This window comes from Lissotriton vulgaris, chromosome 5 (genome assembly GCF_964263255.1).
Source record: "Lissotriton vulgaris chromosome 5, aLisVul1.2, whole genome shotgun sequence".
NCBI classification, from domain to species: domain Eukaryota; kingdom Metazoa; phylum Chordata; class Amphibia; order Caudata; family Salamandridae; genus Lissotriton; species Lissotriton vulgaris.
Genome location: NC_141693.1, coordinates 1463584030 through 1463604321, shown reverse-complemented (window position 1 = coordinate 1463604321; position 20292 = coordinate 1463584030). Strand labels below are relative to the sequence as shown.

The window sequence follows — 20292 nt, the reverse complement described above, 5'->3', positions numbered from 1 at the left end:
GTAGTGCCCTTTCCGCAACTGTGTCTGGTTGCGGGAAAAAACAAGTAAATCAATGGACTGATAAATATGAAAATTAGAAACCACTTTTGGTAGGAATTTTGGGTTAGTTCTGAGCACACTCTACACAATTTAGTTGAAAGAAAGGCTCTTCAAGAGTTAGCGCCTACATTTCACTGACTCTTCTAAGGGAATTAATAACAATTAAAAAAGCAAGTTGCCATGCAAGGTACTGTAATTGAAAAGAGTGTAATGGTTCAGGACCCATTAATCGTTTTAGGACAATGTTTCCATTTCATGCTGGTGCAGGTGGAATTCTAGGAGGAAATACCTTTTTAAGCCCCTCCATAAAAGCTTTGACAACTGGAATTCTAAATAGTGACATGTGGTGTCTGTTTTGCAAATATGCTGCAATAGCTGCAAGATGTAATCTTTTAGAAGTGAATTCTAACCCTGCAAATTCGTGATTGAGAAACTATTATTCCCCCCTCCCGCTCCTGCTGCACCCTCTATAGCACTTTTTAGGTTTCGCCTATTATCATTCGCTTGCGAATGTAATAGGCGAAAATTCAAGGGCTCGATCGACTCGTCAAACCACTGCGGTTTTCTCACAGTGCATGTGAGTCACGTGACCACAAAAGCGGGTCACGTGACCACACAAGCACGCGCATCTCCCTAATCCGCCTGCCACCGCTTGCATTCCCGCCCCCCCCACCAGGCTCTCCCGCCCCCATCCGGCTTCCCTCCGGCCATTTGCCAGCATACACTCTCCAAGCGCATCGCGCACGGCCATCTGTTCCCCAGCTCCAGCACCTCCCCTCTCCCTCCCGGCACACAGCCTTACTTGAAGGGGCTTCGGTTACTCCCCTGCTTCGTACCATCCCCTCTGTCTCCAAATTCACCTCTTTCACCGACTCCTTTCTCTCCTCCTCTCTCCACCCGCCCCCCTTCCCCCATCCCACCCCTTCAAACCACCTCACCCTCCTCTAATTCCATTACCCGACTGGCCTCCCCCCTCCACCTCCCCCTTGCCTTCTCTCTCTTTGTTCTCTAATCACTCTCCCTTAACCACTCCCTTCTTTCATCCATCCTTCTTGCCTCTCGCCCCCTCCCCCCGCCAGCCTCCTTCCGCCGCCCTCCCCCCTCCTCGGGGACGCCTTGCTCTTGGAATCACAGTTTCAAATACACTTCCGTGAATTTTTGCTCCGAACCCGGTGGTGGAAAAACATAATCCAGGGTGGAGTCTGCATGCTGATACATACACCTAGTTTCAAATACGTAATAATAAATCATTCCCAAAACCAAAACTTACAACTTTTATAGCGAACAACTTGCAATATTTTAAAAATAACACTCGATGGGAGGACAGTGCACAGCACGTTGTGTAGTAACAGCGCGTGCTGTAAGCATACGGCACCATAAACCCTTTACCTCTCTGGTCCTCGTTACTGCTATGACCAATGAGACCAGCAGTAACAAAGACCGCGCCAGGGGTGCCAAAAGGACAAGCTGGGGAGCAGCCGCCATCGCTCATCCACAACCCTCAAGCATGCACAGCGTGTATGCGACTCGAGACAATCACGGTTCTGCTGTCTGTACTTTTTTTTATCAGGTTCCCACCTGCTTTGTCAATAAAACCAATGCCTTTGATTGATATCATAAATTATAGCAGCTGCAGTTCCCCTGCATTGACGACTCATGAAAACGGGCACCAGCAGTAATGTTACTTTGCAGCTGCAATTTCGATGTTATTTTTGAATGATTAATGTTCAGCCATTGCGGGTTGACTTCCCGCATTCTGCTGCCTATCGTCAGCGTCTACGTTGTCAGCGAGTCCTTTCTTGCACACAGAAAGAAACAATATACTTAAGTCATGCGACTTAAACGTGCATTTCTTTTTTTTTTTAACTAACACTATGTGCTAAAAATCAGACTGAAATTTGAACACAGGGGTTTACTCTATTTTGAAAAAACGTTCAATAGCAACAAATAAAACAAGCACTGGCGTTGCCAATAGGTTTCTTATTTGGAAAGTTGGAGCTATTGGTTTTGTAAATGATATTTTATAGTTATAAATTGTTATTGACAATGCCAATAACGATATATAAATATAAAATGTCATTTACCAAACCAATAGCTCCAACTTTCCAAATGCGAAACCTATTGGCAACGCCAGTGCTTGTTGTTTTTGTTTTCCCTCGTCGTCAGTTCCTCCTCATCATTGCCTGCTCTTGTGCCCTGCACTGCTTGCACTCACCCCCTTACCCCTCCCTCCATTGTCTGCCCCGTGAATACTCTGAAATCTCTGGAATCTCAGCAGAACTTGAAAACACACAGTAAGCATTAAGGTTAATTTTGAAAAGTTAGCTTTCACTTAATGTTTCTGACGCCTGAGGACATACACGGCAAAAGCAGACAAGAGAACTAATTGTGTTCATGTTAGTTACTGCCATGAATCATTCACGGGCCATCGCCTGACACACAGCTAGCTGTATGAATGGGAGCATTATCATGTGTCAGAAGTGTATGTTTGTTCATTATCTAAGCGAGCCATATCAGCTCTCTGGCCAGCATCTGATAGCTGTTTGTGGCACAGAGAGCATGGCATCAAAAAAACGTAACTCTTAATCCTATTTTAATATTTTTTATGCAGTTTAATATAGAGCAAACTTGACCTGAAGGTGAAGGTACTGGAGTGCTTCAGAGCGCTTTACATGAGCACCAGTCGTATTACACAGAGGCGCTTCAGAGCACTTTACAAGTGCACCAGTCACATTACACAGTGACAAGTCAGTCAGTCAGTCAGTCAAATATCTTTATTCGGTTTATGAGCAAACCATAAAAGCAAGAAAAACAGTATATATAAACAGTTGTAAGTACCTAATCCATTCAACACAATCACGACTCATAAATATTTATAAAATCAATCAATCAATAAAACCAGTAAAAACAATTTCATTTTAGACACAATGTTAAAAAGCAAATGTACATGATATAGTGTTTAAGTTAATTTTCTCAAGATTCTTACAGCTGCTGATAAAAAATTAGCAATGTTAAAAGTTTCCCAGACATCAGTCAACATTTGCAAATGGAGAAGGCCTGGTCTCACTTGCACAAAGCCCTTATTCCTTAGAATTGGGAGAATAAAACGTTTCCTAATGACAATAAGGTGTTCACAGAAAAAGAGGAAGTGTATAGTGTCTTGTTGCGAAAATTATCGCAAGTACAAGGGCCAAGGTCGTCTGGCCTCTTCCAACCTTTCAGTTCGCCAAGAAGAAAATGTAATTGGTTAAATCTGAATCTAGTCAATAAGAAACGATGGTTATTGTTTGTGACATAGCCTAGATACGGTTCCATGGATAGTGTTGTTTTACTTAGCTGGTGGGCCCTGACTGTCCCCTTTACCAGCTCTCTCTGTTCCCTATCCATAATGGCTACGCGCAAGTACATTTCCTTAGACCATTTTATATCTCCCTTCACTAAGGTTTCTGGGGAGTGATATAATTCTGGTCGACCCAGTTTACCATAAAGCTTCTGAATGTATTTGAGCCAGGGTATACTCAGTCCGCGGTCGAGTGACATACAGTCTTTCAGAATGGTGTGGTTAAGCACTAAGTCAGGATTTAACCAGGTGGCTATCCATTTCAAAAGAGGTGCCACAGCAATAGCATCTTCAACCAAGCCAATTCCAAGCTCCTGATGGACAATGTAATTAGCTGTTGTCTTAGGGACAGACAAAAGGTTCTTTAAAAACCTTTCTTCAACCGTCTGTATGTTCTTAGTATTTTTTATGCCCCACAGCTCGGCCCCTTACATAGCTAGTGAAATACACTTGGCTCTGTATATTTGGATAAGGGCCTTCATTGGTCTGGCACCTAACTTTCTGGCAAAACCCAGTACAGCCAGGGTAGCCCTTATCAATACGATTTTTTTCGCTGTGATTTGGGTTACCCAGGATCCTTGATCGTCAAATAGTACACCCAGATAAGGGAATGAGGTCACCCTGGTTAATATATGTCCCTCGCAATAAAAAGTTTTGACCTTTGGGGATTTCTGTCCGATAGCCATTATGTGCGATTTTGCAAAATTTACACTCAAATCTAATTATTTCATAAAGACAGAGAAATAATCTAACATTAACTGAAGTCCCACTGCCGTCCTTGCTAGGAGGGCAGCATCATCTGCATATAAAAGTGCGGGAATCAAGCGTTTCCCTGCACGAGGAATATCTTTACAGGAGGCAATTAGGGCCATATCTAGGTTATTAATATATAATGTAAAAAGCAGGGGCGCCAGTCACATTACACAGTGACAAGTAATTTTGTGTAGGCACAGATCGATTAGTGATTTGTCCAGAATCACAGGATGTTGAGCTGACGCCGAGACTCAAACCCGGTTCACCAGTTACAACGTAGGCAGCTCTGGTCAGAATGCCATGTCCTCTCTCCATTAACACTGTGTCCCTAACCAACATAACCAACCATGGGAAGGGGAGCAGCAGGTGATGGGGTGCAGGATTCATTTTTTTGCTAAGTGTCCAATAAATCACTAATTTTTGAGTTTATTACAATGAATCCTTTATAATCCGCACGCAAGCAACGATAACAGAGGATGTAACACTGAGGCCCTTTAATTGACTTTGGAACCTCTGACTGAGGTTTGCATGGCTGTTCTGAGCCTGCATGCAAAGAGAAATATGCTAATCTTCACAAGATGCTTATTGATGAATTTTGCATGGTTTTTAACAGTTGATATACTAAGCTTGTGTGACTAAGTTTAGTCTACTGGAATGAATTGTGAGGCCAATAAGAATGAGTGCCTACTTGTTTAAAAATTAAGTAAAACAATATGTTTAATTTGCATCCCCTGACGTCAAAATGTACTTCTCTAGCTACTAGAATTGTCTCCAATATTAAAATTACGTAACTTACACCTCAGCCTGGCACCCTTTCCCACAATTTAACAAGGTGCTCCGAATAGTCACTATCAGGTTGATTGGATCAACCTTTATTATATCGTTTTTGAAGCATATAATACTGTGTGTCATATATATATATATATATATATATATATATATATATATATATATATATATATATATATATATATATATATATATATATATATATATATGGAGCAAAATTCTGTTTCCAGCTTTGACCACAGAAGAGATGGACCACCACACGATTCAGCAGAGTGTCACAGCGAATTTTTATTATCCATTTTCAAATAGCAGCTCAGGTAGGCATGACGCGTTTCGGGAATATATATATATCCACAGCAGCGGTTACTTCCAAATGGCAAGTATGAGAGCACACACGGAAATTCAGATCAAAGTGCTTTTAATAAGAGATCTCTCAAATAAACATAATCTCATGCTCCTACATATGATCAGGTTCTGTTTAGAAAATACAATGTTTATATTTTCAGGGCAACTGTACAGGCAACAACGTGGACCACGATAGGTACGTGCTTCGCCCCAGTTACGCAAATCTTTTTGTGGGCTGGTGGGAGAAGCATGTGGCCTGGGGAGAAAAACATGAACACTGGATTGACAAAATGGCGTTGTGGGCTAGGTACATATATGATCTTTTTATTGGGTGGTGGGGTAGCCATTCCTCGGCTGAGGAATACATCACTTCTCTCAATACCAATAATCTGAATCTGTCATTTACAAGGCACATTAGCGACACCAAAGTAAGTTATCTGGACTTGGAAGTCTATGGACTGCTCACCAGGTTATACAGAAAACCGACAGCAGGCAATTCAGTCCTGTATGCAGGAAGTTACCATCCTAAAAGTCTGGTTAAAAACATTCCTTATGGAGAACTATTGCGCCTTAAGTGCGAGTGTACAATTCAGCCAGACTGCTTTGAGGCAAAGACCCCCTTCAAAAATCGATACAAGAAGGTCCAGTAAGGATGACTACCCACTTCAATGAAAAGTCTGGGGATATAGTCCAGATCTTCAAAAAGAACTGGCATATCCTCCAAACAGATAATGTTTTAAAACACAGTATCCCCACACAACCCCAGATAATCTACAGACTATGTCAATCACTGAGTGACCATTTGATCCACAGTCACTATGATGCCGCCCCTCCTAAAACAGACAAAATTACAGGCTTCTATCCGTGTATGCGCTGCAAGGCATGTAAATATAGCCATAAAGTTACCAACTATAAAAGCAGACAAAAGGACCCTAAACCTACTATGAGCATTAAACAACTTTTGAACTGCAATTCAGAATATAGAGTGTACTGCCTAGAGTGCCCTTGCCCTAAATGCTACACAGGAAGCACAAAACATCCAACGAAAAAATTAATTCTTGAACACGTTCAAGCTATCACTAAGAAGGATGTAACTTATCCGGTAGCTCGCCACTTTGAAATTTTCCATCAAAGTAATCGAGACCTCCTCAAATTCTACTGCTTAGATCAAGCTAAAATAAATGAGAGGGGGTGATAGAACTAAGAAATTGCATATACTATAATTGAGGTACATAATAGATCTTCAAACATAGGCCCCACTGGGACTAAACAACAATGAAGAAATGTGGCTACGTCTCGAATAGTAGAGGTTATTTGTGTGCCTTATGTGCTTTGGACCATCCTCTTATATTTTATTTTATGGACAACTTCTAATTTGGAAGAAAGACAAATCTTCACAACTCAGTCTCTAACATTAGATATTATCATGGGCTATGACTTGTCATCTGTAGGTCTTTTGAGTTTGGGACTGTATTGAAAGAAATAAAAACCTCCTTCCTGTTTTTCCGTGACACGATCGCCCATTCATGGCATAATAATGAAAGGACACGGGAGACCCGATGCTGAAATATACATTTCTAATAGGCAAATATCTTGAATAAGGAATATAATAGTATATAATGATGAATTTTCCGTATGGATTAATACCATTTCATGTATTTGTGCCTGAATAATGTTCCATGAATTGCCTTCAGTAATATCTGACTTTGTCAACCAATTTTGGTTTAAATCACATAAGTGTTTGGTTTATATTTTGCACTTGTTTATGTTCAAAAACCACGTTATAAGCTTGCCGCCATGGAATTTGGTAATCAATTGTGACTAAAAGACCATCTTCTCTTTTTATGATCCACACATTAATTAATTAATTAATTGTTGTGTCTTGTAAAGCGCACTGCTACCCGGAGGCCTCGTAGCGCTATAGACCGCTGGGGAACCCGTCCTGGCTTTCCCTGTGAGATAGTCCCTCCTGGGGGTCTCCAAGGTGAAACCAGGCATCCCCGGCGTTTGTGTGGGGCCGTTGTGGAGATGAGGCAAGCTAATGCCCAGAGTTGCCGAGTGTGATCCCTGGTCGGAGTAGGCACCGATGCGAGAATTATCAGTCCGATGATCCTGGTCCAAGACCCTGCCGCGTCGGGAATCGAACCCTGGTCCCGGGCCGTTCTCTGCACTCGGGTCTGCCGCCTCTAACCAGTGAGCCACACCTCTCCATGACACATTGTTTGATTAAAATGCCTCAGTGAAGCAACAGAAACTGATGTAGAGGAGGGCGTAAAGCCGAAACGTGTCTGTCAGTGCAGGGGGCCTGCACATTAAAAGCACTATGATCTGAATTTCCGTGTGTGCTCTCATACTTGGCGTTTGGAAGTAACAGCCGTTGTGGCTTCAGATATAGCGGCTTCAGACACAGCAGCTTTTTCTAATTTGATGTAAATCCGTTCAGTAGTTTTGGAGTTATTAAAGAAAAAAGATGTATGTATATCAAGGGACGTGGATACACGTGCCAACAGTAATGCCAAGATTGGCAGGCTGCAACCTGAGAGGAAAATTGCACCCGCCATTTTGTATATTGGGGTATGGTCCCGAGAGTAGGGGGGGCATGGAGGAAATAAAACTTAGAAGTGATAGAATGGGTTAGGGTAGTGGTACCCTGACCCCATGGGAGTGAGTGATGGAGGGGTCAGAAATTGGCGCAAAAAGTTTTTTTAACATGTGCGAGGGTTTGCGGATCCAGACCGCAATTAAATAACAAAATACACCCACTCACAGACCCACTTACACTCTCACACCCCACACTACCACTCACACACCCATACAGTCATTGATACATCAACTCAGAGACCCAGAGAACCACTCACCCACCCACTATCACACACACTCATTCACTCACCTATCACACACTCACAAACTCTTACGCCCCTACACAACTACTCACATGCCACTCAAAGACCCAGAAAAAACACACACCCATTCAGCCAATCACACACCCACTCAAAGACGCACAAAAGCACTGAAACAACCACTCACACAGCCATACAGTGACTGATACCGCCACTCCGGAGAGCCTGTGAACCACTCACACACCCACAAAGCCACTCGTGCACCCACTAATAAATCTGCCTGCCCATCACACACATACACTCTCTTACACCCCCACACACCCATTCACACAACTATAAAGACACTGGAACACCCACGCAACCACTCACACACCCACAAACCCATTCACATACCCACTCATAGTCCCACACAGACATTCACACAGCCACTCACAGACCCACAAAGCAACTCAAACACCCATTCACAAACCCAAATAGCCACTCACAGTCTCTCACACGCCCACACAACTACTGGCAAACCTACTAGCACACACACATTCACACTTACACACTCACAAAACCACTCACACACAGACAGCACTCACCCACCTATTCACAGACCCACACCACTTACACACCCACCCACAAACCCACTCACACAGCCACTCACAGACCAACACAACCACTCACAGATAAACACAGCCACTTACTGACTCACACACCCAAATAGCCACTCACACACCCATTCACAGACCCACACAGCACTTACACACCCTCCCACACACACATTCACTCAGGGGATCACGGTTCGATCCCCGGCACAGGCGGCAGTTAGCTCAGCACCATGTGACTCTGGGCAATAGCTTGCTTAATCTTCCCGACGGCCCCAGCGCCTAGAGACCCTAATGGGTGATTGTGCGCTTTACAAATGTGGATTATTATTATTATTACATACACAAAGACTCACAAAACCATTCACACCCACGCAGACCCACACAGACACTCACAGACCCACACACACTAACACACTCACGCACCCATACAACCACTCAGAGACCAACAGACACTTACCCACCCACTCAAACATCCATATAGCCACTCATACACCCACTCCCACACCCATATATCCACTCAGAGACCCACAAAACCACTTTTAGTCCCACAAAGCCACTCACACACATGCCCCCCTCCCCACAAAATATGCTGGGCCCCGGGTGATAGGTAACCCCGGGCAGAGCAGGCATAGTGCCACTACGCGGAGTTCCAAGGAGTTTGGAAAAAAACTCTGTGGAACTCCGCTCCGCTCTCCTCCTGCACCCCCCCCTAATAAAAATTATTAAAACACAAATTAAACAAGAAAAAAGGCACTTACCTGTACTGTGGCATATCCGGGCAGCTCTCCTCTTCCTCGCTGTGGTCTCTCTCCCGCAAACCCCACGTCCAATATACATCTTGTGAGAACTGCGCTTACGTCTGCCATTGGTGTTGTGGTCACCGGGATGACGTTGTGGTGACTACTTAGACACATCCCCTGCGCACTGACGTCAGTTCTGACACGACTTTCCACACCAGAAGGGCAGAGCCATGCAAGACACTGACCACCGGTGCACCACAACTATGGCCCTGTAAGGGGTTTCCTATCCCTAGAAATCAGTTCGCAGAGCGGGGAGGATGGGTGGCGCAGTAAGGAATCTACAAAACACGTCTTTTAGAGATACATTGTTACCAAAGGTAAGTAACTTGTTCATCTGAGAGAGACTGTTAGTTGTAGAATCCATACCTTAGAATAGACACCCCAGCAATATCATCCCGCGAAGAGGGTCTGCAAACCAAGTTCACATGAGAAAGACCTGGAGGACCGGACCGGCAAAATTGCTGTCCCTCCGGTCTTGACTGTCCAGGCAATAGTGTCTGGTAAACGTCTGCAGAGATATCCACGTTGCCGCCTGGCAGATATCAAGGAGTGGGAGGCCAAGTGCCAATGCAGTGGTTGCTCCTGTAACTCTAGTGGAGTGAGCACGCAACCCAACAGGAGGATCTCAATGCAAAGGACAACCCATCAAGAGATAGTACGCTTTTGAACAGCCTGTCCTATCTTGGCACTAACATAGCCAACAAAGAGTTGATCATCCACCTGGAAGTCTTTGGTGCAGTCAAGGTAGAATGACGATGCACGTTTAGGGTCGAGACGGTGGAGTCTATCCTCCTCCTTGGAAGAGTGCGGAGGTGGGAAAAAGGTGGGCAAGGTGATGGATTGTCCTACATGAAATGGTGTAACCACTTTAGGAAGGAACAAAGTAAATGTAAATGTATAGGCATTTATATAGCGCACTACTTACCCGGAGGGTTCCAAGGCGCTTCGACCACTGCGAAACCCTTCCTGGCTTCCCTGAGAGATGGCCCCTTAATGGGTATCTCCAGGGTGATACCAGGCATCCCCGGCGGTCTGGTGGGGCCGTTAGTGAAGATGAGGCAAGCTAATGTCCAGAGTTGCCGAGTGTGATCGCTGATCAGAGTGGGCACCGAGGCGAGAGAATTGTAGAGTCCGCTGACCCTGGTCCAGAAACCTGCCGCGCCGGGAATCGAACCCTGGTCCCGGGCCGTCCTCTGCTCTCGGGTCTGCCGCCTCTAACCAGTGAGCCACACTACTTCACTACAAAGGCCTCGTTCTAAGCACCACTTTGTCCAAATGCATAGAGAAGGGGGCTTTGAAGACAGAGCCTGAAGCTCACTCACCCTGCGAGCAGAGGTGATGGCAACAAGGAAGGCAGTCTTGAGAGTGAGGAGCATGAGAGGATAGTTTTGAAGAGGCTCGAAGGGAGCGCAAATAAGAAATGTGAGAACAAGATTCAAGTCCCACTGGGGCATTATGAAGGGAGATGAAGGAAATATGAATGAATGAATGAATGAAAAGAAATTTGTAACTCGCAACTTAGCCCGAAGGCATCAAGGCGCCAGACAAAGCAAAATTTAAAATCGCAGGTCTCTGAGTTGCCGGGTCCATGGCTTAGGAATAAACCTCTCGGAAAAGCCAAGTTTGTAGATCCTTGCGGAAAAGTACCAAAGAAGGTTGTGCAGCTAGATCGGGCGGAAGGGAGTTCCAGAGCTTGGGTGCCAGAGTGGAGAAGGCCTTCCCCCCCAAGAAGGGAACTAATTCCCTCTGACCCAGAGCCATGAATGGCGCCATGGGCCAGGCAGAGAAGCTTAAACGATATCCTTGCCTGAATGGGCAGCCAAATAGATGAGTAATTCCCTTAAAGAATCGGTTAACAATAGGGCACTTGAACAAGGATGGCTGATCCGACAGCTGAAGAAAAGCAGAGATAGCCGCAAGATAACCTTTGAGAGTGCCTAGAGCAAACCCCGGCTGACCCAAAGAAAGTATATATAAAAGAACCTCTGAGAGAGGGGTAGAAGGGGATCCACAGGCTTTGCTGTGCACCATGCCACAAACTTGTTCCATCTACAGGAGTATACCAATTTAGTGGAGGGACGCCTGGCTGCAAAGATGACATCACAGACTTCGGGCGGAATGTCGAATGCTGTCAACTGTCGTCGCTCAATCTGCACGCAAGGAGGTGGAGACTGGACAGGTTGGGGTGAAGTATCGTCCCCTGCTGCTGCGACAAAAGATCCTCCCGAAGGGGAAGTCTGATCGGTGAATCGATGGCCATGCTCAGATGCTTGGGGTACCAGACTCTTCGTGCCCAGGCCGGAGCCACAAGGATAACCTAGGCCCAATTGTGCTTTATCTTCTTGAGCATTCAGGACAGCAGTGGTAAAGGCATACAGAAGGCCACAGTCTCACTCGCAACAAAAAGCATCACCGAGCGAGTGCCACCTTGGAAACTCCAATGTGCAATACTGCTGACATTGCGCATTCTCTTCAGTGGCAAACAGATCTAACCAAGGCTCTCCCCACCGCTGAGAGAGACCTTTCACCTCCTCCAAATGAAGACGCTATTCGTGATAGACCAAGCACTGACGGCTAAGTTTATCCGCCCTGGCATTCAGAGAACCCGTCGTGTTGAACCACCAGGGTTATGCCCTGAGGTTCTCCTGACAAAGGGTCCACAACCCCAGCCCGCCCTGGTTGTTGCAGTACCACATGGCGGTGGTGTTGGTTGTGAACACCTGCACCACTTTCCCTTTGAGAGAGTGAAGGAATGCCTTCAGTGCCAGTCGGATCGCCCAGAGCTCCAGCAGGTTGATATGAAGCCTGGACTCCGCCGGAGATCAGACGCATCTGATCCCTGCCTCTCCCAGATGGCCGCCCCATCCCAGGAACGATGCTTTTTTCACCACAGTTAGATCTGGTTAGAGAAGGGAGAGGGATCTACCGCTGATCCAATCTTGGTTTGTTAGCTACCACTGCCGTTGGTGTGCAGTTCCCTCTAGGAGCTGAACGTAGTCAGAAAGATTCCCCTGATGCTGCGTCCACTGGAATTTCAGGTCCCACTGCAGAGCCTGCATATGCCACGTGGCATGATCCACCAACAAGATTCAGGAGGCCATGAGGCCCAGCAGCCTCAGAGCCATTCTCACCGAAATCAGGGATAGAGGCTGAAACATCAGTATCATAGCCCGAATATCCTGTACTCGCTGTTCGGGAGGATAGGCCCGAACCTGCACTGTGTCCAGAATGGCTCAGATGAAAGGAGGCATCTGAGAGGAAGTGAGGTGTGATTTCGGCACGTTTATAGTGAACCCTAGTGACTGCAAGAGGTCCGCCATAGTCTGGAGGTGGGAGACAACAGCCTGGGGCCAACCGGCCTTCAACAGCCAATCGTCGAGATAGGGGAAGACTGAAACTCCTGATCTGGTAAGGCCAAAGTGGAGCACTGAGAACGGAAAGTGCTTGTGGCCCACCGTAAACCATAGATAGCGTCTGAGGGCTGGCAAGTCAGGAATATGGAGATAAACATCCTTCAAATACAACAGCACCATCCAGTCTCCGAGTTTGAGGGCAGACAGGACTTGAGCTAACATGAGCATTTTGAACTTCTCCTTCCGGAGGAAGAGGTTGAGGCCCTTAGGTTTAGAATAGAACGCCTGCCTTTGTTGTTCCTGGGCACCTGAAAGTAGCAGGAATAGCAACCACAACCTACTTCTGTTGCAGGGACACTCTCTTTAGATCCCTTGGCCAAAAGAGAGGAGACTTCCTGGCGGAGAAGTGCCAATAATCTTCGGATATGCGATCGTAAGACAGTGGCAGGGAGGGAGGGGTAGTAGCCCCTTCGGACGATTTGCAGAACCCACCTGTCCGACATGATGGATTAGCAGTGGAGGAGGTGATGGTGAATCCTGCCTCCAACTGGCTAAAGATGGGCCTAGAACGTCAGACTAGAGAGGTTTGGAGGCAGTGGGGGGGGAACATATCAGAGAACTTTTTGTTCTCTGATATGCCGTCTCTCGACCGCTTTTAACAAATTGTACAGCCAGATAACTTGCTCTGGATGTGTATCACCTTGACTCTTTCTTCGAAAATTGTCAGAAACTATCATCCTGACATTTGAACAACAATGTGCGGGATCAAGAGCTGTGAAAAGAGCTGGTCTGCAAGATCGTATAATTGCTTGGTAAAAACCTGTTGCAGCTTCTTTCTTTGTTCCAACAGCATTGCTGGACAAACGTAAACAACATCAACTATGGTCTATTCCCCGTTGCCAAAAAGGCTACAAATAGCTGATTCAGTCATTCTTAACCAAGGGGGCATCAAGTCCGAAGATGGATGGACTCCTAGCTGTAGTCGCATAAACTTCAGCTTTGATTTGTACCCATAATCCTGATCAAAGTATGGCTGTGGTTTCACCAGTTTGAAGGTATTAATAACTTGCAGGCACGGACCCTCTTTGTTAGATTGGATTTAACTTCAAATAAAGAGAGAAGTTTAGTCACAGCCTTAAGTGGTTTTTCAAAAATGCTAGGGGATGATGACTGGGATTGCTGTAATGTTGTGCATGTGCATCGATCGGGTTTGAACTGTGATATTGTGCATCTTGCTCCACAACCCTTAATAAAGTTGGTTACATAAAAAACAAGCATTTGCAATGCAATAGGTCTGGCATTTTCGAAACTTTGACCTATTGTTATTGTAAATGACAATGCCTTTAGTTATTGCAGGTTTTTAAACACATAAATAGGAGACACTGTCATTTACAATGCCTATAGCTCAAAATCCTACAAATGCGAGACCTATCGCATGGCAAATGTTCGATTTAATGTGAACATTAAATGTAGTAAATAGATACTTTATTTGATTTTTTAAAAATCATAAAAGGGTGGACTAACCACCATGCAAGCGACATTTACATCATAAAAACAACGCAAAATCAACTTTAAATCAAGTTGAAAACTGATATCGTAAAATGTGCAAAATTAGCAAGGAAAGGTCTAAAAGGAAAAAGAATAAAAGGAATAGTGTGAGTTCGATCTGGATGCACGTTAATTTTGACTCACAATAAGAAGGAGAAAAGTAAAAGGTATGGGAGAATAATGGAAGTTCAAACAGGGTGCACGTTTTTTTTAACTCGTGATACAAAAAAGACGACCGTTTAGGGAGGTGGGTGGGAGAGAGAAGAAGAGTCCGTGGCCGGCCGGAGCCTGGCCTATTGTCCAGAGACCTCTTTGGTTGCTGCCCTTTTTTCCAGCTCTATGGCGGCAAGATTAAAAAATGTTATGGTTTTACATGAGAGTTCTATCAAAGATCCATGTAGGCATCTTATCACCGCCACCCTGCAAGTTCTCACCTGGGCTTCTCTTAGGAGTGGTAGAAGGAGCGTTTTTCTAAGGTTCTGAAGTGCCGGGCATATGCATGTAAGGTGCAGTAAACACTCTGCACAGTTGCCGCAGAGGCGACAGTCGGGAGTTGCCCACAACCGTAGCCATTTGGGAGTGAGATCTTTAGACAAGAAGCAGCCCAGCCATTAAATGTAGTAACCAGTAAAAACTACAGACTTGTGGGTTGATCTTGCACATATAAGTGAAGGACTTACTATCACGGTTACAATTAGGCATTATTCAGTACATTTAAATTTACTAATGTTGTAAAAAAACATTAACTGCAAAAAAGAGAAAGCAGGACACATGCTTGCTTTATAGAAGATACCTTTAATTACCAGCTCAGTGCTAGGCATTGAAGAGTAGTGTGGGTTTGCCTTTGGGATAAGGATCCTCGGCAGCACCTCCGCAAGATTCCCTTGATCAGCAACACTGTGAAGAATATCCACGTCCTCCTCGCCGCACCCAATGTGCAGGTCATTCCTTTCCGAGGCCATCCAGCGGTTGCTATCTGTATCCTGATGACTCTGGGAGTCGCATAACCATCTGTTCACCACTAGTGGCTTCTACACCAATACATCCACTGCAGCCCAGATGCCTATGGTGAGCACCAAGAGAATCACCATTGTTTTCTTCACAACTCTAGTCCAGCCGCGTCAACTGTATTGTCATTCAGATACAGGCGTGCAGCTGGTCAAAAATGTATTTTATAGCCAATTACAGAAGGAGACATCTTAGAACCAGTCTATGTTTCTGGCCTCTGTGTTGTTTAAACACACCGTACTAACACTGAGCAGATGAGGTGAAAGCATATGGTCCTTGACACACCAAGAAATTGCTTAGTCTCCTCTCTTACTGTTGGACATATTGTAATTTCATAACAGCCTTCTCAATTGAAATCGACTATTGTTTAATATGAATGGATGCAAAAGAGGGACCAGTGCTGAAAGTTTGGCCTGGTACATCTTCGAATGTTGAAGCCATCTTGGACGGAGTGAAATGCGGGTATCTGCTTGAATAGACGTAAAACAATGTGGGTAGGGGGAGATGTTGAAAAAACGGTGTGGGGTCGCCATTGGCTGCTTCTTCAGGGGAGAATAAAGTGCGCGGCCACTATAATAAAAGCGTGCCATGCTTGCAAAATAGATAAGTAAATAATACATTTTAAAAGGAGCAAGTTCAGACAGCGCCGGAAAGTAAGTAAATAAATAAGCGCAATCGCTATAGTTGAAGCGGACCGCGCTGTAAAGTAAAGCACTTTAATAATATAAAATCGGGCTGGTGCTGGGATGTCATGGGTGGAATATGGGAAGAGCATTAAAGAAGGGATGTCATGGGTGGAATAGGGAAAGAGCATTAAAGATAGTGCTCACCAACTTATAAAGCCGACTGTGTAACACCACCAGTAAAAGGTCCAGTTGTTATGAGAAGTAACAAATGCAGACAAGGCAGTACCAAGGATGGAGACTAAGAAGTCTATTTACGAATCAGAAGAATGAATTCACGAAGGACGAGTGGGCGGGGCTTCCAGTTCATACCTTAATACAGCATGCCTCGCATAGGGAGCAGCTCATGCGCGTCGCATCTAGGGTCAACCTTAAAAGAAATGCTGGGGAATGTGTGAAAACTTCACAAACTGGTGAATTGCTGACTGAACAGTGTCCTTGAACACAGCTCTAAATACAAACGTATAGTTCTGTTTATTGATTTCCTGCCAATTACTAAATGACAGTGTGTTTTCCACTGAAGATTTAAATCTGTAGCACATCTTGAGGAAAGTGAATTTTAGAGCACAGGATTATTTTAGCAGGCCAAACTCAAGGCGAGCTCTGTTGAGTAAACTCCCTTCGCAAGATTTGAAGAGATGGCAGCTACACCAATCGGGTAGTTGCTCATGTGCAGACCGAAGTCGGAGACCCTCGTATGCCACAGGAGGGCTGCCATGAATTGAGCAGTGAACTGAACCATATGCATAACTGCGCCAATTGGGCCAGACCCCGTGCATAGTGGGAGTAGCAATCCAGTGTGCAAGACTGGGCCGCCATGAGAAGACTGCCGTGCGGTAAGGGTCATAGCCGTTGTGGGGTAGTAGACCGCGACCTCGTATGCCAGGAGGGGCCACCGCCAAGGACTTCATTGTGCCATTTGGGCTGGAATCCATGTACTGTGGGGATACAGTGACTCTGAGGGAGTCACCGGGACCACAAAGTCATGTGGCCTGGTTGGAGTTGTCACAGAGAGGAGTAAGACCGATGTGGGCCATGCTCACCTGCCCGAGACGAAGGGCTTTAACCAGGAGGTAAGTATCAACCCTTTTCCCATTGCTGGAGGAACGAGAAATTTAACCTGTGCAGAGGAGCTGCTGAGAACCTCCAGTCGCAGCGTAGGCATAACCATGGGAGAACACTCTCAGACCGCTGAGTGCAACCCACTTGGGCTGTGTGCAGCAAACTTACCTGAATCAGCTGCTGCAGCTCCAGTGCCCATGGAAGAGGCTCATTCATGGAACTCCGGTCGCTACCGATCTTGCGAGGTGCAGGTAAGGTTGATTTCAGGCCAGTCGGCAGGCGATCTTGCTGCTAATTTGCGCTGCAACGCTGGAACAAGGCTGACTGTAAAAATAGAGTCTCAGTGTACTCTTGATACTGAGACCATTAGTGCAGCCTACCCTAGAAGTTGGGGGGATAACCACCATCACTAAAGCAATCAGGAAGTGGTACAGTCGCCCACCGAAGAAACACTAGAGCCCTGACCTCAGGGGAATTGTGAGTTGTTTGTGAATGTCATATTTTTCCAGTTTTGATAGAAAAGAAAATGCTTCTCTTTTTTAATAACAGAGAGTATTTTGCTGGACAATGATTTATTGCTGCTGCTGCTGCATGCATTTAGATTTTTGAGCCTGTAATCATTTTCCTGTATCCACACCTCCCTCCCCAAGAGGGAGACGTAGACTGATTGGACCAAGCTAACCCTCAGTATCAAGTGCTGAAGGAGTACTTGGCCCAGTTGCTCAGAATACATAGTAGGTTGAGCCCTGGAACATCAGAAGTTAAACACCTCAACCCCCATGGTTGGGCCCGGTAATCCCTGCTTGTCCTGTGGCCCTCTGAAGGGGTTCTGACAATATTCTCCACATTTATAATTTGCTGGGAGATGGCTGAAGCAGAACTACCTCCATGCAAAGGCCACACCAAATATGTGTTACTGTAGAGACTTTCAGTGGCTTGGAGGTGTTCATATACCACACCGGATGTAGACGAAGAAGCCACCTACCAAAACAAGTTGTTACTGATGTCAGCACTGGGGCAACATGGAAACATAGTCAAAGCATTGTTTTCAAACTCTGCACACCATAAGTAAGGTTGCAAGCTCCTCCCTCTTTCCCCACCATCTCTCCTCAGATGCCAGTAATATAAATGAGAATCAGCATGTGGGCATGGTTAGGGCAATAGCAGTAATCATTGCTACAATCACTGACCTTGGCGAAACCAACCTTCTGATCTGCAATGGAGGAACTGAGAGGGAAAAGCACTAGACTTGATTCAACTCCTGATTCAAGATGCTTGATAGTCTTCCCCTCCAGTAACTGCACGTCATTGGCACACATCATTTACAGCTCCAAGTTAGCACATTAATGACTTCCAATATTTACTTCACACACACAGTTTCTAGTTTGAAAACTGTACTGTTCCCTATTCCTATTGTATCCCCTTGCCAGCTTTCAGTTTAAAAGCACGGGACAGTTATTTGCAGGCACACAGTTTTCACTTCCCAGTCTGCACAACACATTCCATGTTCACAGGTATCAAACTACTGACCATATTCAGGCTTCACACATCTACCAGTTTCCATTGTGTACAGGCCAACAGGTCTACACACTCTTGCCAATCTCCAGATTGCAGAACCTTGGAAGGGTAAGGTTGCACATTCTTGCAAACTTAGCAACCCTTTCCAGTATGCACACATCCTTGCCAGGTCCCACAGCCTTTGGAATTAAAGAATAAAAAGTTTGAATGTCTCTGTGCAACCTTGCCATGTCCTATTTTGCACATCCCTGCCAGTTTACACACCCTTGATGTTTTCCATATCCTTGCTAGTTTGTACACTACCTATAGCTCGAATTTATGGATGTTGGTATATGTTTCCTTTTCCATAAAATTATGCATGAATTGACTATGTATCTTGTAAAACTGAAGATTAAAGTAATCCTTGTGTGTTACTCATCCTGATTCAAAGGGTTGTTTTCCTTCTCTGAAGTACTGAAGTACTAGTGGCTTTAGCAGATATATTAAACTTGACAAATGGATCGGAAATCTGCTTGTCTGAATTCAGACAAAGCCCACCCTACCACCACCACCTACCAGCAGGCAAACAGGTGATTCCGTAGAAAGGTGCTGGTGAGTAATGGGAGATCATCCTTTTTCACTTTGCATTTCAGAGCGTGGAAAAAGCATTGGTGAAGCAATTCATCCATTTGTTCTGTGTGAGTGAAACATCAAGGGAAAACATCACTTTATTTCAGTTGTTTAGATCATCAAGAGACATTTATCTACTTTTAATTTTTTTAAAGAAAATCAGAGCTGTATTTTACATAACAGGATCCTCATACACATAAGACACAAATCTCCTATAAGCAGTAAACGTCAGGTCGCAAAAGTTCTTAACCGGTCACTAGTTTGTCATTATTGGTATCTTTCCTAAATTCACATGTGTAACAATTATTTCCCATTGCCCTTCTGTAAATCCTTAGAAGACTTAACACACTAGCATAAAGGTATACATTTAGGCTATCAATATCACTGCTTGGTCCTTCTGGTCAATACAGTGGATAGGCTTAGTTATACCACAAGTGTGCTGCTCAATAAACTAACCCTCTGAAAAGAAAGGAGGCTCTAATGAGCATCCATGAAAGATACTAATGTTGGATCATGGTATCATGGTAGGCACGAGTAAGTAACTTCTACTCTGCATTGGATTTTTGACAGAAGAAAACGCTTCTGAATTAGACTAGCAAGCAATACACCAAAACATGGTAGAAGGGTGGGAGGGTCACCTTAGGTTCACATTACTGAAAAAAGATTAAGCAGCACCTGTGCAATTTTGCTTAAAAAACTAAAAACTTTCAAAGCTCTCATAGGTCCCATGTAGGCTACACAACCAACCCACAGTTCATCAACCACCATCAATAATTATAATGACCTCTTCCTCAACTCCCCATAAGCATTTTAAGGAACTGACAAAGGTATGAAGTAATATAAAAATATGCTACATTACAATAAAAACAGTTACTTCAACAACTCTATGTAAAAGATATAAGCATTCTTTTTGTGGTTCAGTTAACAATTTGCAGAATACCTTTCCAAGGATAAGTGTTAGGTTTTTCTGGAACTTGCAGAAAGGAAGTTGTTTTCTAACCAAATAATTAGT

At 44.7% G+C, this 20292-nt stretch overlaps 1 protein-coding gene across 1 annotated transcript in view; it reads right to left on the bottom strand.

The window, feature by feature from the left end:
* Positions 1 to 20292, bottom strand: part of EIF2D (eukaryotic translation initiation factor 2D) — a 163010-nt gene that overhangs the window by 55284 nt on the left and 87434 nt on the right. Inside the window, exon 7 of the mRNA XM_086923411.1 lies at positions 19227 to 19344. Within this exon, the coding sequence (XP_086779537.1) occupies positions 19227 to 19344 (118 nt within the window). The remainder of the gene's footprint in view (positions 1 to 19226; positions 19345 to 20292) is intronic.